General features: G+C 55.6%; 2 protein-coding genes across 21 annotated transcripts in view; both read right to left on the reverse strand.

Annotated features, from left to right (window-relative positions):
- Window positions 1–177: 177 nt before the first annotated feature.
- LOC137451589 (bone morphogenetic protein 8B-like) lies at window positions 178–12121 on the reverse strand. Its single transcript, XM_068159187.1, has 7 exons — window positions 11627–12121; window positions 6858–7050; window positions 5885–6033; window positions 4664–4861; window positions 3912–3991; window positions 2926–3036; window positions 178–1353 (listed from the first exon to the last, which is right to left on the reverse strand). Exons 1-7 carry the CDS (start codon window positions 12039–12041, stop codon window positions 1204–1206), a joined length of 1296 nt encoding a protein of 431 aa, XP_068015288.1. The 5' UTR covers window positions 12042–12121; the 3' UTR covers window positions 178–1203.
- Window positions 12122–14016: 1895 nt separating this feature from the next.
- The window catches only part of MACF1 (microtubule actin crosslinking factor 1), a 186907-nt gene continuing 178998 nt past the window's right edge, over window positions 14017–21925 (reverse strand). For 13 of the 20 annotated variants that reach the window (XM_068159210.1, XM_068159204.1, XM_068159198.1 and 10 more), the window contains 5 exons: window positions 20869–20986; window positions 20388–20599; window positions 19741–19851; window positions 16624–16747; window positions 14017–15822 (listed from right to left, as the gene is read on the reverse strand). In XM_068159210.1, the coding sequence (XP_068015311.1) occupies window positions 15563–15822; window positions 16624–16747; window positions 19741–19851; window positions 20388–20599; window positions 20869–20986 (825 nt within the window). In that variant the 3' untranslated portion in view covers window positions 14017–15562. The remainder of the gene's footprint in view (window positions 15823–16623; window positions 16748–19740; window positions 19852–20387; window positions 20600–20868; window positions 20987–21925) is intronic. The other 7 variants (XM_068159206.1, XM_068159207.1, XM_068159209.1 and 4 more) reach the window with 1 other exon arrangement.

The raw sequence follows: 21925 nt of genomic DNA on the forward strand, positions 1-21925 counted from the left end.
CCCTCATGGGGAAGAACTTCTTCCTAACATCCAATCTGAATCTCCCCACTTCTAGTTTTGCTCCATCCCCCCCAGTCCTATCCCTCCCTGACACCCTCAAAAGTCCCTCCCCAGCTTTCTTGTAGCCCCCCTCAGATTCTGGAAGGCCACAAGAAGGTCTCCTCAGAGACTTCCTCCCGTGTCCTGGTTACCCTTCAGTCCAAAACGTCTCCCCCAGCCCCTGCAGCAGCCTGGGAGCCATCAACACATCAGCCATGGAGAAAAGAGACACAGAAGCAGGCACAAAGCTTCTCTTTCCTGTATTTATAGAGATGGGTCTGGCTGGCCCTGCCTCAGTCAGTGTGCTGGGAGAAGAAAAGATTCCTACTATTTACATCCACTTCTAGGAAGGGGTGGGAGGGATTTATTATCATGATTATTGGTAATTATTAATTATCAATGGCCTTTGCTGTGATGCAGCTGACAAAACTCCTCTTCAACACAGGCAGCAGAAACCCAGTGTCACATTGCTCTGGTGGGGGTGGGATGGGGCAAGGGACAGGGATGGGACTTGAGGGATGGGAATGGGGAAAAGGACAGGGATGGGATGTTCAGGGTACAGAAGCAGGAATGAGCTGTTCAGGGATGGGACATTCAGAGATGGGATGTTCAGGGATGTGGAAATGGATAGGGATGGGATGTTCAGGGCTGGGGAAAAGAACAGGGATGGGACGTTCAGGATGAAGGCAGGGGCAGGAATGAACTGTTCAGGGGTGGGACATTCAGGGATGGGGAAAGGGACAGGAATGGGATGTTCAGGGATGGGGACAGGGATGGGACATTCAGGATGGGATGTTCAGGGATGAGGGCAGGGGCAGGAATGAACTGTTCAGGGGTGGGACATTCAGGGATGGGGAAAGGGACAGGGCTGGGACTTGAGGGTTGGGAATGTTCAGGGATGGAGAAAAGGACAGGAATGGGACATTCAGGGATGGGGATAGGGACAGGGATGGGGACAGGGATGGAACATTCAGGGATGGGATATTCAGGGATAAGGAAAGAGGGATGGGATGTTCAGGGATGGAGACAGGGCTGGGGTGTTGAGGGCTGGGGACAAGGATGGGACATTGAGGGATGGAGAAAGGGACAGGGCTGGGGTGTTGAGGGCTGGGGACAGGGACAGGGCTGGGGTGTTGAGGGCTGGGGACAGATGTGACCCAGCTGTCAGTGGCAGCCACAGGACTTCACCACCATGTTGCGGTGCTTCTTGAGGATGACGTTGTTGTTGCTGTCGTAGTAGAGGACAGAGGTGGCACTGAGCTTGGTGGGGGCACAGCAGGCCTTGGGCACAGCCTCAGGCTTCATCAGGTGAACCTGGGGTGGGTGGGTGGATGGATGGATGGAAGCCATGAGCATCAGCAAACGTGGCTCCAGACAGAAGAGAAACAACACCACCCCCACCCCCAAAACAAAACATCAAACCAGCTCTGAACTGCAGAAAGAAAACCAAACCCCAAACCTGGGTGAATGGGGAAATTATCTGCAGCTTTTTACACAAATATTTATCCTCAGCTCTGGGCAGCCCTTGCTGCAGTTTACATTGGAGCAGGGTTTGTGGCCCCGTGCTGCCCAGGCAGCCCCTTCATTCATTTGGGAATTTCTCAGCCTGTTTCTCGCTGTGAATAGGCAAATGGCTAAAAAAAAACAACAACAAAAACAACCCCCAAAATAATACAAATGCCGTGAGGGCAGCAGAGGTCTCTCTCCCAGGGGGAGGGGGTGCTGGGTGCTCCTGCAGTAAGAGATTCTCCCTCAGGGCTGCAAATTCAGCCCAGTGAGCTAAAACTGTAAGCGGCCAACACCTCTCTGGACACGACCGGGGTCCCTTCCAGCCCCTGACATCCTCTGATCCTGCGACTGCCCTTCACCCCCAGCTCAGGGCAGCGCTTATCCCGGCGATGCCCTGTGCAGCAGGAGCCGGGAAGCTCGGAGGCTCTGGCTGCGCGCAGCCCTCGCTGGCTCTGCCCGACATGTGTGATTAATTTATTGCAGGGGCAGCCCGGCTCTCCCAGCTCGGAAGTCTGGTGTTTTTGCTGTCAAACCCTGCTATTTGCAGCACAAACTGGGGCTGGCAGCGTTCCCCAGTCGCCTTTGCTCCGGCGCTTCCCAGAAGAGCCGGATCCGGGCGCCAGGTGATTCACATCCTGCCCAAACAGCTCCGGTTTGGGAAGAGCCTTGGGTTTAGGGGTGTAGGGTGGGGGAGATCCTCTCCCTGCCGCTGCCAGGATCGTGTCCAGCGCCGGATGGGGACCTCTGGCAGCTTCATTAATGGCAAAATTAAACCCCTCCAGGTGCCACCTTCAAAGGCTGGGCCGAGGACTCGGCGCTCCCTGTAATTAACCGCGAGCACCGGAGCCGGTGTGGCTCTGCCACTGGGAAATCAAACACTCACAGGGCAGGAAATTCCAGAAATTAAAGCACCAGCTGGGACGTGAGGTGAGTTTGGGGGGAAAATAAAATAGAATTAAGAAATGAAAGAATGGGGCATTCAGGTTTCACTGCTTGGAAGATGCTGAGCCCAGCATTCGGCAGGGGACCTCAGCCCAACCCCTCGGGAGGAGGCTGCGCGGGCACCGCGATGCCCTCCCCCATGGGCTAGCCGGGAAGCAGCCACCCAGCTGTGCATGCACCTGTCCAGCTGTGCATGCACCTGTCCAGATGTCCATGAACCCATCTAGATCTTCATGCATCCCTCTCCCCCCCTCCCGATGTGCATGCACCCGTCCAGATGTGTGCACCCCTGCTTTGCTGGGAGATGAAGCTAAACTGCACCCCCTGACCTAAGCACTCTCAAGGAGGCACAGCCAGCCCCGAATTCAGCTCTTCCTGGGAGCCAGCAGGCTCTGTATGGAGTCCCTGTGCCCCCCACCCAGGGCTGCCACTGACCAGGGACTGCAGGATGGCATGGTTGGTGGCATTCATGCAGGAGTCCAAGGGGAAGGCACATTCCCCCTCGCAGTAGTAGGCTGAGTAACCCTGGGGGGCGATCACCCAGTCCTGCAGAAGAGAAAAGGAGGTCACAACAGTAAGCAGTGTGGGCTTCACCCCTTCTGCACCCCTTCATCCATCCCCCACCTGCAAAACCAACCCTCCAGCTCCTCCCAGAGTGGCTGTGCCAGCCCCAAGGGTTTGTTTGGGGTTTTCTTCAGCCTGAGCCATGAGCTGTTTGGGGGTCTCAGAGGCTTAAAAGCCAAAGAACAGTGGAGGTTGGAAGGGACCTCTGGAGATCAGCCCCCCTTTAGTACCCCCTTGCACCCACAGCAGCTTGCCCACAACCACGATGTCCAGGTGGGGTTGGAAGCTCTCCAGAGATGGAGACTCCACAACCTCTCTGAGCAGCCTGCTCCAGGGCTCAGCACCCTCACAGCAAAGAGGTGTCCACTGCCCCTCATCCTGTCACTGGGCACCACTGAGAAGAGATTGGCCTCATCCTCTTGCCCCCCCACTTCCCCCTTTCTCTCTTGCTGAGCATTGCTCAGATCCCCTCTGGGGCTGCTCTTCTCCAGGCTCAGCACCCTCAGGGCTCTCAGCCTTTCCCCCTCACAGGGATGCTCCAGGTCCCTCTGCATCTTTGTGGTTCCTCTTTGAACTGGGGAGCCCAGAACTGGACACCATGCTCCAGATGTGGCCTCACTGGGGCAGAGCAGAGGGCCAGGAGCACCTCCCTCAGCCTGCTGGCCACACTCCTCTTCATGCACCTCAGGACACTGGTGGGGGCCTGGGGTTGTGACGACTCCTGTTGGCCTTCCCATCTCCCAGGATGGGGCTGTGGCAGCTCCTGGCTCACAGCCAGAGAAGCCAGGCTGGGAGGGAGCCCAGAAGGGGGACAAGGATGCTTCATTTTCCATTCCCTTCCCCCAGGAGGTTGGTACCAGCCAGCCGAGGTCCTGGAAGCTGACGTAGAGCTCGTGGCGCCGGCAGACCTGCCGCCCGTCCCCGGCGTGGACATCGTCTGTGGGAGAAGAGAAGGGGACAGTGGCAGCCCCATGGGGCCAGCATCCTGCATCCCAACCCCCCCTGCTGCTGCCATCCCTGCTCAAGAGTAGGGCTCAGCAGCCCCTGTGATGGGGCTTAGTGCAGAAGAATGAAAGGAGAGCAGCCCCCATTGCTGCTCGAAGGGAAGAGGAGCTCCAGCCCAGCCTGGGATTGTGTGTTCCGAGACTGGGATGAGGAGGATTTGGCTGGGAAGGTTTAAATCCCAGCTCTGCTCACAGGGGAGTTGGTTTTGAGGGTTTCCCAAGGTTCAGTGGGTTTGGGAAAGGTGGCACTTCCCACCCTCCTCCTGCCCGAGTGGCTTCCTGGAGGCGTGACAGCCTCCTGGGGCTGTGATAGTCTCTTTGGGCTGGGACACCCTCCCTGGGTGATGCCCTCCCTGGGTGATGCCCTCCCTGGGCGATGCCCTCCCAAGCTGGCCTCAAAACCAAGGGCAACGATGCCAAAAAGCCCAAATGCAGGAACCCCCCCAGGGAGCACCACTGCCCTGGGGACATCTGCACCTCCCACACTGCAAACACCCCCAAGAGCTCTTTGCTCTGCTTCCCTCGGGGCCTAAAGGGGGGTTTCTGACAAGCCAAGAGAAGGTTCCTCGGTCCTGGGGCCTCTTCTCCCCCCCCAGAGCTCTCACCAAAAATCCCTGGCAGCTTGTGTGGGTGTGGGAGGTCGTTGCTCTTCTTGGGCTGCTGCCTCCTCCTCGGGGGCTTGGCCGCCCGCGTGGTGCGCAGGGGGCTGGAGCTGGCCCTGAAGAAGGTCACCATGAAGGGTTGCTTGGAGCGGGGTCCTCGGCGCCCCAGCAGCCCTGCTGAGCCTGGGTCAACGCTGTGCCCTGCAGGGAATGGCACCAGGTGAGGCTTTGCTCTCAGGATGAGCTCATTGGGTTAAAGCAAAGAGACACAAGGAGGAAATTCGCAGCGGAGAGCTGCGGCTCCAGCAGCCTGAGCTGCGCCACCAGGAAGGAGTTCTTCACTAGGAGGCTGCTGGAACGCTGGAACAGGTTGCCCAGGGAGGTGGTTGAGGGCCCTTCCCTGGAGATATTCAAGGTGAGGCTCAACAGGGCTCTGGGCAGCCTGATCTAGGTGAGGATGTCCCTGCTGACTGCAGGGAGATCGAACTGGATGAGCTTTGGAGGTCCCCTCCAGCCTGGACCATTCTATGATTCTATGATCCCAGGGCTCCTGCTCTGCTCTTGCTCCTCTGGGCAGGTGGATGAGGAGCAGCCCCTTGGCCTCATCCTGACCATGCTGTGATGCAGTTCAGGGGCAAAGCCTGAGTGAGACCCATCCTGCTCTTCACTACCGGGTAGGAAAGCTCAGTGCACTGGGAGGGAAGAGGGGCATCCATGGCTGCCACTTCCACCCTATGGGAGTGGAGATGCTCTTTGTGCTCCTCAGCATCGTTCAAAGGTACCTTTGGAGCACCCTTGGTGAGAAGAGTCTGAATGCTGCTGTGCACTCCCTGGAGGTGGGCAGGAAACCTGTGGCCATGGCACTCTGGAACATGGTTTAATGCCCAGGGTGGTGTTGGGTGGATGGCTGGACTCGATGACCTCAGAGGGCTTTTCCACCTGAACTGATTCTGTGATTCCATGAGGATCCCTCCAGGTAAGGAGCTCATTAAGTGCTAATGGGGTTATTAACAGCCCACACCAGCAGCCCCATTAGCATTAATGTCCTTGGGAGGCTTCCTGCTGGCAAACCTGGCTGCCCACAGCTCTCCTTCACAGCTGGAAATCTGCGACTGCAGCGAGGTGAACCCTCCCCACCACCTGCTGTGGCACCAAGAGGGGATGAGAGGACTCCAGTTGGTGGGATTTGGCCCCAGCCACCGGGAGGCAGGTCGGGCAGCTCACCATCAGCTGTCTCCACGTAGAGCCGCAGCCCCAGGTTGTATTTCCGATCCACTAACCAGTGGCTGCTGGCGGCTGTGACGTCAAACACCAGCCAGCCCTCGGTGCCAGCACGCAGGTCCTGGGCATCCAGCAGGAACAGGTCAGACTCCCTGTGGGAATGGGGAGAAAGCTGAGCAGGTGACTAACAGCACCCAAGGGGCACCGACGTCAACCAGCAGTCAGGGAAATGAGGCCTCAGCGCCTGTGTCCAAACAGGTCCTGGCACAGCTGGCTCAGGACGGCGGCTCCCGGGGCCCCAGGCTGTGCTGGACATGATGGTGGCACTCTGGCAGCTGCCCTGGGAAAAGCAACCTCCCAGCCCCGGCTGGAAAGCTGAGGTGTGGCTTTGGGAAAGTGTGGGAAGAGCTGGCAGCGGTGGTGCTGCTTCCCTTGGTGTCTGTGTGGTGGTGGGAAGGGGAAATGCTGGGGCTGGGGGCTGCAGGGGGGGCATCTCCATCCTCATCCCCATCCCCATTTTCATCTCTACCTACATTCCTATTTCCATCCCCATCCCCATCCCCATCCCCATTGTCATCTCTACCTACATTCCTATTTCCATCTCCATCTTCATCATCTCCATCTCCACCATCTTAATCTCTATCCCTATCATCTTTCCCATCCCAATCCCTATCCCCATCCCCATCTTCATTCCCATTCCCATCCACATCCCCATCCCTGTTCCCATCCCTCCCCACCCTCCTCCTCCTCCAACACCACTTCCATCTTCATCCCTATCTCCATTACCTTTTTCCCCACCCCAGTCCCCACCTTCAATCTCATTCCCACTCCCATCCATCCCCATCCTCACCCTCCTCCATCACCACCCCTATCTCTGTCTCCACTGTCTTCACCCCTATCTCCATTACCTTTTTCCCCATCCTCATCCCCACCACCTTCACCCCTTCCCCACCTTCCCCAGCCCTGTCCCTGTCACCTGTTGGAGTGCTCAGCAGCCACCTCGTAGATGCTGAGGTGCAGGCTGTCGTTGCTGTGCCTGCTGAGGCTTTGTGCCTTGTAGATGCGGAACTCGGCAGCTGTCACCGACTCCCCCGTGGGCACCTGGGTCAGGTCGAACCTGAACTCCTTCCAGTATGGCTTTGGTGAGAAGATGTCCCGGTCCTGCTCAACTGAGGAGCAAAGAGGGTCAGGGAGGGCCATGCTGGACCCTCAAAAGGCTCAGGGAGGACCACGCTGGACCCTCAAAAGGCTCAGGGAGGTCCTCACTGGACCCTCACCACATCTCTCTCTTTCTTTCCTTCTGTTTTAACTTTTTCTTCTGCTTTCCTTTTTTTTCCTTCTTTTTTTCCCCCTTTTTCCAGACCCCACATTCCCTCCAGCTCCTGGGCTCACCACAACTTATGGTATAAATAAAGCCCAGGGCCAGGCGGGCAAGGGCGGATGTGGAAAGCGTTTCCTGCTCCCTGCCCGGCCAGCTGTGGCCAGCTGTGACCAGAAGGATGATGCTGTGGGGAGCTGGAGCTGGCCTGCTCACCCCCCTCCCCATGGGGGGGGACATACAGCAGCCCCCCAGTCCAGCTGCAGACCAACCATTTTGGTTGGCAAAGACCTTTAAGATCATCAGGTCCAACCATTCCCTGACTGTGCCGAGCCTGGTGCTAAGCCATGGCCCTCAGCACCACAGCTCTGCCTCTTTTGAACACCTCCAGGGATGGGGATTCAGCCACCTCCCCGAGCAGCCTGGGCCAGGCTTGGAGAACCCTTTCAGAGGAGAAGTTTCATAGAATCACAGAACTGTTTTGGCTGGAAAAGGCCTCTAAGACCATCCAGTCCAACCCTCAGCCCAACGCCACCCTGGCCACCAAACCACGTCCTGAAGTGCCATGGCCACATTTCTTTAACACCTCCAGGGGCAGTGACTCCAACACCTCCCTGGGCAGCCTGCTCCAGTGCCTGACCAAGCATTCTTCTAAAGCCCAACCTAACCTTCCCCTGGTGCAACTGGAGGCCATCTCCTCTCACTCCATCACTTGTCACCAGGGAGAAGAGCCCAGCCCCCACCTCCCTCCAACCTCCTGTTTTCTGCCAAACTAATAAATGGCTGCAAAATTACAGCCCAGGAGCTGCACCCTGAGACCCCACAGAAGCCTTTTGCCCAGGAGGCAAACTGGGTGCTGAGCTGGTGCTGGGGATGTGTGGCTGCTGGGTGCCCCCCCTCCCCACCTCCCTTCCCCAGATGGCCAGGAACCCATGGTGGTGCCTGGGAACCTGCTATTGATTTGAGGAGGGTTGACTCAGCCTCATGGCCAACCCTCAATTATCTGTGGGTGGATTATCCGGATTGTGGATGAGACTCACTAAAAAAACCCAAGCCAAGCTCTGTTGCTCTCCCTTGCCCCTTCCTTCAGTGTTTAATGTCTCACCCCTACCAGCTGCTGCACCTTTCCCCAAAGCTAAATGCCACCCTGTGCTCCCACCACCCCCAAACAAACAATAAACCCCAGGATTAGACATCCATGGCCGTGCAGGGAGATGCTGAGCTCAAGCCAGGCTGAGTCCTGCTGCTTGCCAGTCCCAGCGTGCTCCAGATCTCTTCCCAGAGATGGAGTGATGAGGCTGCTGCCCTTCATCATCCTGCTCCCCAGGTTGTTTTTAGCTCCTCTTTTCTCCATGTGAGCTTTCTCTGCTGCTATAAACTGAGCATCAGTCGTAATTACTGGTCCTGGCTGCTCCCCATGATCATTTCAGAGGCTGAATTAGACAGAAATGCCAGGGATATTCGACCACATCAAGTGCTCTGAAGCCTAAAATAGGTTTAAAGGAGATGTGAGGAAGATGCCTTCCTTCCCTTGCTAGCAGGAGAAAAATAAGCTCCAGAGGCTTTCCAAAGCAGGGAAAGGTTTTGGAGTTATCCTGGAGCTGAGCCTCTGCCAGGCTCCTGCTCCATCTCACAAGTGCTCCTTCCATCCTCCCGAGTTCACCATCAGGAGGACCTGAGATGACCATTCCCCACGCTCCAAGAAGGACATTGAGGGGCTGGAGCAGGTCAAGAGAAGGGCAGCAAAGCTGGGGAAGGGTCTGGAGGACAGGGCTGGTGAGCAGCAGCTGAGGGAAGCAGGTTGTGGTGGGTTGAGCAGGGACTAGGCTAAAGTTCCCCCTTCAAACTGTAACACTGCAGAGACTGTGGCTTGCCAGAGAGATCCCAGACTCAGGGACTGCTTTGGGGTGGAAGGAACTGTTCAAGGTCACCTAGTCCAAGTCTCCTGCAGTCAGCAGGGACATCCCCAACCAGCGCAGGTTGCTCAGGGCCCCGGACAACCTGACCTGCAATGGTGCTAGGGATGGGGCAGCTCCCAGCTCTCTGGGCAGCCTGGGCCAGGGTCTCACCACCCTCAGCACAAAAATGTCTGTCTTCTCTCCAGTCTGAATCTCCCTCTTTGGGTTCAATCCATCTCCCCTTGTCCTGTCACAGCAGGCCCTGGAAAAAAGTCTGTCCCCAGCTTTCTGCCCAGCCTCTTAAAGCACTGAAAGGCCACCAGGAGGTCTCCCTGGGGCCTTCTCTTCTCCAGGCTGAACAAAGCCCAACTCTCTCAGCCTGGCCTCACAGCAGAGGGCTTCCAGCATCGCTGTGGCCCTGCAAAGTGCTGCATCTTGCCCGGTGCTCTGTGCTCAGCCCCATCCAGCCACAGGCCAAGAGCCCAGGAGAGCTGGGGGCAGAGAGAGCTGCCCCCTGCCTCATCCTGATCCGTGGTGGAGGAGCTGCCCCACTGCCTCATCCTGATCCGTGGTGGAGGAGCCCAGCCGCAGCCCAGGGCAGCAGTGGGTGTTGGGAAGGGCAAGGGAGGATGTGTGCTGTGATGAGCCATCACGGGGGGCTTGGGCACGCTGAGAGCCTCCTCCTCCTCCTTGCCTTCCCGTTACAACCCTCTCAGCTCTGTGATTATAGCCTGCGTGTAGCCATGACTCACGGGCTGGTGCCTCAGCCCTGGCCGAGAAGCAATCTCAAAGCCCAGCCTTACCCCAGGCTTAAAATTACACCTGAGTCCTTCAGCTAGAGCACAGAAATAGCACAGGGCAGGCCAACATCAAGGGCTCCATCTCCACACCAAGAGGGAGTGAGAAGGATGGGCTGGGTGGATCCACCACCAAACCCAGCCGAAGGTGCCCGGTGGCCGCCCATGGCCCCAGGCCCTCGCTGCCCAAAGTGGGAGGTGTTTGTGCGCGGGGGGAGGTTTGTCATCCGTTTCCCCTTCCCAGGAAAGAGGTGTGCCGTTGGGAGCTGCGCTCCAGCCCGGCTCACACAGGGCTACGTGGGGTGGCTGGGAGCAAAGAGGTCCAAGTGCCCAATGGAAGCAGCGACTTGCCCCATTTGCATGTCCCAGCAGGGTAATTGTGCAGCACATTATGCAGGCAAATGAAGGCCACAAACACGGAGTTCATTAACATGAAGGGGCTGACGAAGCCACAGAAATCAAAGCCATTCAAATTGAAGGCTGGAAACTCTCTTCCCCAACTCTCCTGATTGCTCCAGGAGTACCAGGAACGGGAGTGGCACCAGCAGCCCTGTGCCCACATCCCTGGGCCAGTACCTCTGTGCCTACAACCCTATGCCCATCCTTATGCCAGTACCCCTGTGCCACCATCCCTGTGCCCATCCATGTCCTAGTACCCTTCTCTCCACGTCCCTCCATCAGGACCCCTGTGCCCACATCCCAGTGTCAGGCATTCCTGCACCCATGTCCCTGTGCCCCCACCTACACCTCCCAGGTAGCTTCCCAGGCCGCCTCTGAACATCCTACCCTGTTTGTCATCAGCCTTGGCCGGTTTACAGCACCCTGTGCAGAGCCTGGAGTGGCGCAGGGGAGGAGAAGAGCTCTATCTGGTCCACGGTGGTGCCATGGTGAGGGCATCCTCTCATCACATGCCCTTTGGCAGCAATCAAACCCAGCCTTGCTCTAGGGAGGCATCCCCAAGCCCAGGGCACCAGCCACAGCTACAGCTCATGCCCTGTGCCTGCTGGCACCCTCTGCCCACACCTTGTCCCCTGATCTTTGCACAGATGCTCCCCAGGCTGCTTGAGCTTGGCTTGGACAGGGACCCCAGAACACTCCCGAAGTGATGCCCAAAGCAGGGAACAGCTCCGTACCCAAACCCAGGTCTGTGCATCCCTCTGGGTTCAGGGCACCCCAGCGGCTGCCCTCCCGGGGGGACCCTCACCCCCCAAATTCTCATGACCAGGTCCCCCCCGGTGCTCCTACAGGCTCCGGTCCTTTCCGTGCGCCCTGGTCTGCTCCGGTCCCCCGGGTTCCCTCCTGCGTCCCGGTCCTCCTGCGGTCCTGATCAAGCCGCCCGGATCCTGCCCGCGCTCTCCAGAGTCTCCTCACGCTCCGATCCCTCCGGTGCGCCCCGGTCTGCTCCGGTCCCCCCGGTCCTACCAAAGCAACCTAAATCCTGCCCGCACGCCCTCGGTTCGCCCCTCCCCAGGGTCCGGTCCTCCCGGTGCGCCCCAGTCCTGTCGGTACCGCCGCACGCCCTGCTCCTCCCGGTGTCCCCCCGGGCTCCGGTTCCTCCGGTCTGCTACTTTCTCGCTCCTGCCACAGCCGCCTAGATCCTGCCCGCACGTCCCGGTCCCTCCGGTGCGCCCCGGTCCCCTCGCTGCCCGCGCAAGTCCCATTTCTCCCGGTGACCCCCCGTGGGCTCCGGTTCCCCTTGCTGCTCCCCGGCTCTCCCGGTGCCGCCGCTCACCCATGTTGACGAGGCTGACCACGGTGTCTGCTCGGCTGACGACGCTGCCGGGCGGGGGGCTTTGGGTGCTGAGCCCGGTGAGTACCGGCCACGACACCGCCGCCTCCTCTTCTTCCTCCGCTTCTTCCTCCCCGGCCACGGCGTGATAGAGATCGAGCATGAAGAGCGGAGCGGCGGCGGCGGGGGCGCGGGCGGGGACGCGGGGCCGGGGGCGGCCGGGCAGCCCCAGCACAGCCAGGATCTCCCTTTGCACATCTCGCCGTTCGCCGCCGCTCAGCCGCCGCTGCAGGAAGCCGTGGAGGCGGCGGCGGAGGACGCTGCCGCTGCCCAGCTGGCACAGAACCGCCGCCGTCCAGAGCAGTGCAAGGGCCCGCAACGGGTACCGAGCCGCCGCTGCTCCGTGCCCCGGTCCCATGGCCACCGCCAGAGACCGGGGACCCCCTCCCGCCCCCCCCCCAGCCGCCAGCCGCGGCACGGCCCCGGGCACCGTCCCGGCACCGGACCGCCCCGGTGGGGCGAAGGAAAGGGATGGTCCTGGCGGCAGCACCGCCCCGGCCACGGCTGCGGGATGTCCCGGCCCTCCCCGCCCGGCGGGCCCCGGGGAATGGGGTGCAACGCTGGGCACGTGAACCCGTGGGCAGCCATCCCTAGGGATGCTCAGCCTCGTGGGCATCCAAACCCATGGGCACCCAAAGCCATCGGCACCCACCCCTAGGGATGCTCACGGGCATCCAAGTCTGTGGGCACCCAAAGCCATGGGCACCAATCCCTAGGGATGCTCACCATTGTGGGCACCCAAACCCCTGGGCACCCAAACCCATGACCATCTACTCCCATGGGCACCCAATCTGTGCTAACCCAACCCTCTTGGGCCCTCCTTTTAGCAGCACCCATTGCCATGGGCACCCCCTACAATGCCCCTTCACCCTGTGCACCAACCCCTATGGGCACCCAACACCTCACCAACACCCACTGCAGCCACACACAGAGGCACCAGAGGCTCTCACTGGCAAACACCCGACTCCAAGAGCTACTTTCAGCACTTGGCACCCTCACCAGTGGGCACCCACACCACCGAGCACTCTCACCCGTGGGCACCCACACCACTGAGCACCCTCACCAGCACTCCCCCCTCTACCTGGGCCCTCTCACTTTGGGGCTGGTGGTTTCCTGCTCCCTCCTGGAAGCAATCCTGGGCGCAGACAGCCCCTGGCCGGGCGGAGAGCCGTTGGGATTGCCAACTCCAGCTCCCAGGCTTTGGGGAGTCCGAGGCTGTGGAATAAAGCAGGAGGCCAGGTGGTTTTATTACTGCAAGCAACTTTAATACAAAAATGTGTCTGGTTTGGAAACAATTCATTGGTAGAGCTTCAGGGTTTTTTTTCTTTGCCTCAATTTCAACCAATTGAGAGAATCACACAGCAATGTGGTCTGAGCCAGGGAGGAAGAAGGAAGAAGAAGAAGAAATCCAGGAGCTCAGGTGAGCTCCTTTCCCCTTCACCCCCACCCCAAACCCAGCTCCTGGTCACTTGGTCACTTGGATTTTATTACAAAGCAAAGGTAGTGTACAAAAGCCAGACAAGGACTGGGCGCAAGGGTGCTGGTGAGGCTCCAGTCGAGGACAAGCAGCTGTGCGTGTTTTCAAGTCCAGGTTTCTCCTAAGAGCAGAGGTCACAGCAATCTCAGCCTGGTTGGAAGTGGAATGACCAGTGGAGGGGGGGAAAAAACCAAACCAAACCAAACCAAACCAAACCAAACCCAACCATTGCAGTAAAAAAATAAATAGGAGACAAAATACTGAAGGAGAGATGGGAGAGAACACGGCGACTGCGGAAGGAACAGGCTTAGCGTTCGCAGGCGATGAATCCCCCTCCCCAGGAAGCCTCTTGAGGAGATGTCAGTGCTCCAGACCTGCAACCTCACCCCTGTGCACGAATGGACAACCTCCCCCACACCTCCTCCCCACCACCAAGCATTTTTTTTTTTAACCCCCCCCCCCCCCCGCCCAGTCCCCTCTTTAGAACCCAACAGCATCTCCAAGACAGCACCAGGGCCCCCCGGGGGCGGGGGGACCTTGGCCGGGAAGTGTGTGCAAATTATTTATTGAGTCAAACTCCTGCTTTCTTCAAGGTAAAACCACAGAGCTTTAAAAAATAATAATAATAACAATAATTAATTAATTATTAATAATAACAATAATTAATTAAGAATGGAAACACAATTCCCCCCCCTCCCCCAAGTGTCGTTCCCCTTCCCCCTTTCCCCCCCCCCTCCTCCCCCTCACCTCACGTTTCTCCGCTTGAGGTATCTGCGATTTACAAAAGAGAAGAGTCCGAAAGAGAGTTCCTTGAACACTGGAGGAGGACTTCAGGCTTGGGGTTTTTGTTTGTTTCTTTTTGTTTTTTTTTTGCTTTCTTAAATATAATTTATTTTTTTTTTTTCCCCCTTGCTGAGACAGCAAAAGTTAAAAGAGTTTATAAAGAGGCATTTAGGAAACAATCCTAAAAGATAAAGCAGGTTCACGACCCTGCACCGCGCAGAAATCCTATTTATAGCTGAGTTTTTCTTTACACTTTCACATCTTGACCTTTCTTTTTGTTTGGGGTTTTTTTTTTTTTTTTGTGGGTGGGGTGTTGGGTTTTTTTTTTTGCTTCCTTTTTTTTGTCTTCTCTCATTTTTTTTCCTATTTTTTTCTTATTTTTTTGCTGTTTTTTATCTTTTTTTTTCCTTTCTAATCTTTTTTTATCCCTTTTTTCCCCCCTTTTCTAATCCTCCTTTTTTTCCTTCCTGATATTTTTTCCCCCTTTCTAATCTCTTTTTTCCTTCCTAATATTTTTTCCCCCTTTCTAATCTCTTTTTTCTTTCCTGATATTTTTCCCCTTTCTAATCTCTTTTTTCCTTCCTAATATTTTCTTCTCCCTTTCTAATCTCTTTTCCTTTCCTTTTTAGTTTTCATTTTCTAATCTTTTCCCCCCCCTTCCTCATCTTTTTTCCTTTTTATTTTCCTAATCTCCTTTTTTCCTTCAATTTTCCCCCCTTTCTAATATCTTTATTTCCTTTCTCATCTCTTTTCCTTTTTTCCTTTTTTTTTTAACCTTTCTCATATTTTCTTAAAAAATTTATTCCTTTCTCTTCTTTTTTAACCTTTCTCCTATTATTTTTCCTTAATTTTTTTCCTTTCTCCCCCCCATTTTTTTTTACCTTTCCCCTATTATTTTCCCTTAATTCTTTTCCTTTCTCCCCCTTTTTTTTTTTACCATTCTCCTATTATTTTTCCTTATTTTTTTCCTTTCTCCCCTTTCTTTTTTACCATTCTCCTATAATTTTTCCTTAATTTTTTTCCTTTCTCCCTCCCCCTTTTTTTTTACCATTCTCCTATTATTTTTCCTTAATTCTTTTCCTTTCTCCCTTTTTTTTCTTTTTTTAACCTTTCTCTTATTATTTTTCCTTAATTTTTTTCCTTAATTTTTGTTTCCTTCCTCCCATCTCTTTTTTTTTTTTTTCCTTTTTTTTTCCATTTATTTTTTCCCCCTCCCAGGCTCTTCTCTTAAACAAAGAGGAAGGGCACTGAGAGGTGATTTTTGTTGTTGTTGTTGTTTATCTACATAAATATTCACATGAAAAACTTACAAAACCAAAGAAAAAAGAACCAACCAAACAAAAAAAAACCCCCACGCTCCCCCCCGCAAAAAAAAAGGGGGAAAACCAAAAACCCCAACCCAAAACCCAAACCCAAATCCACCCCCTCCAAAAAAAGAAAAAACCAACCCAAAATAAAATAAGGCAGCTTCAAAACACAACTTTTCTTTTACACTTTTAACAATATAGCTTCTCCCATTTAGAATAAATATACATCCAATGCAGGGTTAAAAACGGGACACAGGTGGAGGTGGGGGAGGTGCTGCTCTGGCTCTCAGGGCACGGGGTACAGTATTATTATTATCTTTTAGGGCCCGGAGGTTTTGGGGTGGTGGCAGTGGTCGTTTTCTTGGACATGGTTGGGATTTTGGAAGGTTTGGCTGCCCCCCGGCGGGAGCCTCCCTGCCCGCCGGCGGCGCTGCTCTCCGAGGTGTCGGAGCAAGCCGACTGCGTCTCCAGCAGGTCGAAATCGGAGGCGTCGCTCCCCCGCCGGCTGCTCGCACGGCTGCCGGTTCGGCTGCCGGCCCGGCTGGTGGGACGGCTCGCCGTCTTCTTGGGGTCTGCCAGGGGTGCAGAGACAGTTGTGAGCAAGAGGGGGAGGAGGAGGAGGCACAAATAAAAAGACGATGGAGAGGAGAAGGAAGAAAGAAGCAGGAGAAAAGGAGGAAGAAGAGGAAAATGATTCCTCCCCATCCCAAATAAAAGAGAGCTGTGATCAGGAGGAAGAAGGGGGGGGGGAAGAAGAGAAGGAGGGGGGGGAAGAGAAGAGGGGGGGAAAAAAAGAGAAGGGGGGGGAAGAAGAGAAGTTGGGGGGGGAAGAAGAGAAGGGGGGAAGAAGAGAAGGGGGGGAAAGAAGAGAAGGGGGGAAAGAAGAGAAGGGGGGAAAGAAGAGAAGGGGAGGAAAGAAGAGAAGGGGGGGAAAGAAGAGAAGGGGGGGAAAGAAGAGAAGGGGGGGTGAAAGAAAAGAAGAGGGGGGAAGAAGAGAAGGGGGGAGGGAAGAAGAGAAGAAGGGGGGGGAAGAAGAGAAGAAGGGGGGGGAAGAAGAGAAGAAGGGGGGGGAAGAAGAGAAGAAGGGGGGGGAAGAAGAGAAGAAGGAGAAGAATCCCCAAATCCCCAGCACTACTGTGGCTGCTTCCAACCACCCACCCAACCCCCCTGAAATTGAGGGGGGGTCCAGCAGCAGGACTGCTCCATTCCCAAGTGCCTAACGAGGCAGCAGCAAACCCTCACGCTGGGAGAGCTCCACAGTGTCCCCTCTCCAGGCAGGGACACAGAGCTGGCCAGCAACCCAGGGCCAGTTTAAGGAGCAGGAAAAGTGGCAGCAGGAGGGTTTTTGGGGGGGGCTTTGCCACCCAACTTACCTGCCCGAGTGGTTTTGGCACCTGTAGAGACTGGGGAGGAGCTGTTACTGGTGTCCCCAGCCAGGGAGGTTCGGCTGGAGTGGAAGGTTGGTCGCTTCAGCTTGCTGCCCGCCGAGGGGGTGACCTTGGGAGGAAGCACACAAAGAGCATCCCTTAGGTGCCACCTTGGCAGGAGATCACCTCCAAGATCATCAGCACCTCAGCAAGAAGATTTGGCCCCTGAAGGGTGCATCCATCTGAATGGTCAAGGAGAGCCAGGAGCTGGCGTTTCAGCAGCGGTTTGTAGGTAAGAAAAAAGGCTGAAAATTGTTGGGTGGTTTTTTTTTTGGGGGGGGGGGGGGGAGGAGGACACAGACACAGCAGCAGGTTGTGTGCTGCAGACTGGTGCACAGCTCTTTGGAGGGGAAAAAAACCCAAACAAGCCTCAAAGCAAAGCTGAGATTCATCCACCTGGAGGAGGAGAGCATCAGCTGGGCTCCAGAGCTCCACAAAGAGAAGAGGACAACTTGCACAAAGCAGGGATTGAGGCGACTGAGCAGCTTTGGAAGGGGCAATCAGAACATCTTGAGATGACTCTGAGAGGTGGGGGGACATCCACCCTGGTGCTGATGCCCCGTGTGGGACTGTGAAGCCACCACCCAAGGGCTGACAAATTGGAAGAGTGAGGCAGCAGGGACAAACTGGGACACAAACTGCATGGAACCATCTTTGGCTGCATCCTGAAACGGAGCTCTCCCAGACCTTTGAGATGTTGCAAACACAGCTGGCGGTGAGGGGAACGCGGCACAAGAGGCAGCTCTGCTCCTGCTGCTGTGGAGGAAAGCCAAGGGGGGAAGGGGAAGGTGCTGGCAGGGCAAGGGCACCCGGATCCAGCTGGAAAGGGCAGCTCCAGTTTCTATATCCCCCCAAATTCTGGGGGCAGAGCTTCAGGAAAGTGACTGCTCGTGGTGCTTGGGGAGGCATCACTGCGAGGCCGCCCGGATGCGACCCAGGGAGATGTACATTAGCACCAGAGGGCATCTCCCAAAGCAGCTGCTGGAGGTTGCATAGAACCATGGAATGGTGAGGGTTGGAAGGGACCCCTGGAGACCAACCAGTCCAACCCTTCTGCTAGAGCAGGGCCATCCACAGCAGCTTGCCCAGGAGCACAAGGGCCAGGTGGGGCTGGAAGCTCTGCAAAGAAGGAGACTCCACAACCTCTCTGGGCAGCCTGCTCCAGGGCTCCAACACCCTCAAAGTAAAGAAGTTTCCCTCCACCCCCTGCAATTTGGTGATTTGGGGGAAACTTGGGAATGCTGAAATGGCACAAAACTGGAGCTGCAGCAGGAGAGGGTTGGGGTGGGACGGGAGAGGGGCAGCCGAGCAGTGGACTCCCTGGGAATCAAAATCCATTAACTCCTGATTGCAAAGGTTTCCTTTTCACCATCAAGAGATTTCCAGTCTCGTCCTCCATCCTGTTGTACAAACAAGCAGCAAGCAGCTGATTCAGAGCAATTTTTTGGGGGTGGGTGGTGGTGATGGGGGTGCTCCTGACCTTCTGCTGACTCCAAGCAATTCCTTCTCTGGCGTGAAAGCAGCTCCAAGCGTGACGCCCTCCTCCTCCTCTCACCAGCAACCACCCAGCTTAGCCCTCACCACCCCGTCAGCACAGGGCAGGAATCCAACCAGGAGGAGGCTGAAAGTTTCAGGAAGCTCAAAGCCTCAGCCCAAACTGCTCCTCCTCGGGGAGGAAGCATGGAGGTGGTGACAGCTGGTGGGGTGCTTCAAGAGGGGGGGGAGAGAGAGAGGAGCGCCTGGGCACGGGGCGGGCGGTGCGGTTACAGGGCAGGCGCTGGAGCTGATTCTCAAGCCCCCAACTCGGCTCTTGGGCTGGGAAAGCCCAAAGGTGGCCAAACCTCTACAGCAGTCCCAAAGCTTGGGCAAAAGTAAAAGTTTTGGTGTGTTTTGGTTCGTTTTCTTTAAGCACAAGGCTTTGCCTTGAAGCAAAAGAGAGGCTTTAGAAGCACAACTCTGCTTTTTTAAGCACAACTTTGCCTTTTTTAAGCTCAACTCTGCTTTTCTTGAGCACAACTTTGCCTTTTTTAAGCACAAATTCATTTTTTTTAAGGGCAGATCTGTTTTTAAGCACAACTCTGCTCTATTTTTAAAGCAGAACTCTGTATTTTAAGCACAAACCTCACTGTTTTAAGCCCAACTCTACCTATTTTTTAAGCCCAAGTCTATTTTTTAAGCCCAAGTCTATTTTTTAAGCCCAGATCTGCTTTTTTACAATCACAATTTCGATTTTTTTTTTAAGCACAGCTCAACTTTTTTTTTTTAGGCACAACTTTAAGTACAAATCGACCTTTTAAGCACAGCTCCACCTATTTTTTTAAGCACAACTCTCTTTTTTTAAGCAGAAATCTGCCTTTTTAAGCACAACTTTACTTTTTTAAAGCCCAAATCTGCTTTTTTTCAAAGTACAAATCTGCTTTTTTAAACCCAAATATCTTTTGCTAAGCCAAATCTCCCTTTTTAAAGCCCAAATCTCCCTTTTTAAGGCCAAATCTCCCTTTTAAAGCCCAAATCTCCCTTTTAAAGCCCAATTCTCCCTTTTTAAAGCCCAAATCTCCCTTTTAAAGCCCAATTCTCCCTTTTTAAAGCCCAAATCTCCCTTTTAAAGCCCAATTCTCCCTTTTAAAGCCCAAATCTCCCTTTTAAAGCCCAAATCTCCCTTTTAAAGCCCAAATCTCCTTTTTAAGCCCAACTCCACTTTTTGTTTTAAGCACAACTCTCTCTCTGAAAGCCCTTTTTGCTTTTCCTCAAGGCACGGTGGGGAGGGCTGGAGCAGATGACCTCTAAGCTCCCTCCCGCCCTGAGCCGCTCTCTGGATTCAGTGAGCTGTGCTTTGCCCCAAAATTGATCTTTCTGGGGCCTGGTTTTTATTCTTTGGGGGAGGGTGGGTGATGAATCCGAGTTAGAAAGGGCCTGAAAACCACTCCCAGCGGTGCTACCAAGCGCTGCTCTACCACGGGGCAAGCGTTAGGAGCGGGCAGGGCAGCAGGAGCGCCCCGGTGCCCGCGGGGTGCCCGCGGCGGTCCGGCCGCGCCGGGGGGGGGGTCCCAGGCCATACTCTACCTCTGCACCAGAGAGCTGCAGGTCAGGATAATCGAGTCCCCTCAGAGGGGTGCTGGCTTTACTGTTTATCAACCAGGGTTTGTCATAACATCGAGAGAAGTGGTGTGGAGTCTGTGAAATGGAAAATCCAAGGGAGGGAAGGGAAGGGAAGAGGTGGAGGTGAGTGAAAGGGGGAAAAACAAAAGAGGAAATGGAATGGGGAGGGGGGGAAAAAGGGCACTAAAATGATACAGGAACCAAACAGGGGATGTATAAATCAAAATCAAGAACTCAGGTGGCAAAATAAACCAAGGTGGGTACAATGTGGTGGGAAGGGAGAGACGATGGGGGATGGCTTCTTGCTGCACGCGGCCTCAGGGACCTTCAGCTGCATGGTGAGCGCTGGGGACCCTCCTGCGGAGCCACCACCAGCACCCAGCTTGGGCTGACAAACCTCTCCTGCATCATCACACCCCACCCATCCCACCTGGACTGCAGGGCTCTTCCTGCAGACACCATAACTGTCTGGAAGAGACCACAGTAGGCATCGAGCCCCCAAGCCCCAACCTTCCACCTCTGTACACCTCCTGCAGCTCCTCGTCTCACCAGGCTGGGTTTGGAGGTCTCTACAGGAGAGGAAAGAGGGAGGCTGCCCAGGGGAACCCCACCTTGGCTCCACTGGCAGGAGTTGCAGGGGAGGAGGGCATGGAGGCGCAGCTGTGGTTGCTCTGGCTGGCACTGGAGCTGGATCGTGTCGGGGAGGCTGCTCGGGAGGAGGGTTTGGACCTTCGGCCTCGCGACCGGAACGGAGTCATCCCCTGCGAGGCTCCCTCCGGCAGGATGAACTTCTCTCGCAGTTCAAGGTTGGTCCTTCCTCGGGCTGCAAGGGGCCAAAGCAGAGGAGAGATGAAGGTTATAGGAACCCAACCTCATCACCAAGGCTCAGGAGGCTTTGGGGGGGGTGTCACAGAACAGGTCCTTGCCAGGCACCCCAAGCCCATCTCTGAGGGTGAGGGCATGGCAGTGAGGCCTCTTAGGCGGACAACCCAGCCCCGCTCTGGGCCCTTCTGATCCTTCCCAGCCAGAGCAGGCAAGTTGCCCAGCTGGGTGAGAAGACCCCAGCTGCACAAAGGCCAGGAGCTGCTTTACCTCTGCAGGGATCATTCTTCACCAGGAACTCATCCAGGGCCATCCATCCTCCGCCCACACGAACCATGACCGTGCTCCGCAGGATACGGACCAGCCGCAGCTGCTGGGAATCCCCAAACTGCAGAGCCAAGGAACAGGTCAGACAAGGGGCACAGGACAAGGGACACCCAGCTCCTGCCCACAGCAGGCTGCACCAGAAGCTTTTACTCAGCTCTTGAATACTTCTGAGGTTCCTCCAGACAGGTTGTTCGGGAGTAAGGGCAAGCTACACCAATCTCCAGGGGATTTTCCTGCTGTGTGGTATTAAAGATGATGCAACCATCCAAATCCTTGAGTTTTAAAGCAGGAAAGAGAGATCTGGGGTTGGTTTTGGGTCTTTCTTCTTTAGAGTAGCAAAAGAGATTTTGGCATTTGGTCCTTGGAGAGCTTTGCTCAGCCAAGGTTGGAGTTTTCCCTTTCACTGTGAAGGAAACAGAAGCTGGCAACTCAAAGGACCCTCCTGGTGCAGCCCACGTGGGGAAGAGCTGATTCAGTGAGGCAAGCAGTGCTGTGTCACCACCGAGCCAGAAACCTCTTCTCATCAAGTCTGAAGCCCAGGGAACTCCACTGAGCCTCAGACTTGAGTCCAACCAGCCAGAAAGCCGCAGCCCCAGCCCCGGAGATCGCCCAGTGCGGATGTGTGGGTGAGCGCGGAGGGGTGGGAATCCAGGCAGGGATCCCACAGCCAATGGGGGATTAGTGATTGCAAATGTTCATTAGTGATGGCCACCACCTGCCACATCAGACCAGTGCCCCCTCAAGCACAAGCATCAGGCTGATTTTTTCACATCTCCTGGATGGCCAAACCCAAGTTCCTGGTTGCCCTTGGCACCGGGCAGGCAGCAGAGCCAGTGCAAGGACACTGGGAGCCTGGCTCAGCTCTGCAGCCAGGACTACAGAGGACCTGCTGTGATGAGAGGAGGGGAAAAGCTTCTGTGCTGTGAGGAGCAGGCTGCCCAGAGAGGTTGTGGAGTCTCCTGTTCTAAGAGATTCCAAACCTGGATGTGATCCTGGACAA

Source organism: Melanerpes formicivorus, unplaced genomic scaffold (assembly GCF_026170545.1).
Source record: "Melanerpes formicivorus ecotype bairdi unplaced genomic scaffold, bMelFor1.0.p_v2 SCAF_45, whole genome shotgun sequence".
Taxonomy (NCBI): domain Eukaryota; kingdom Metazoa; phylum Chordata; class Aves; order Piciformes; family Picidae; genus Melanerpes; species Melanerpes formicivorus.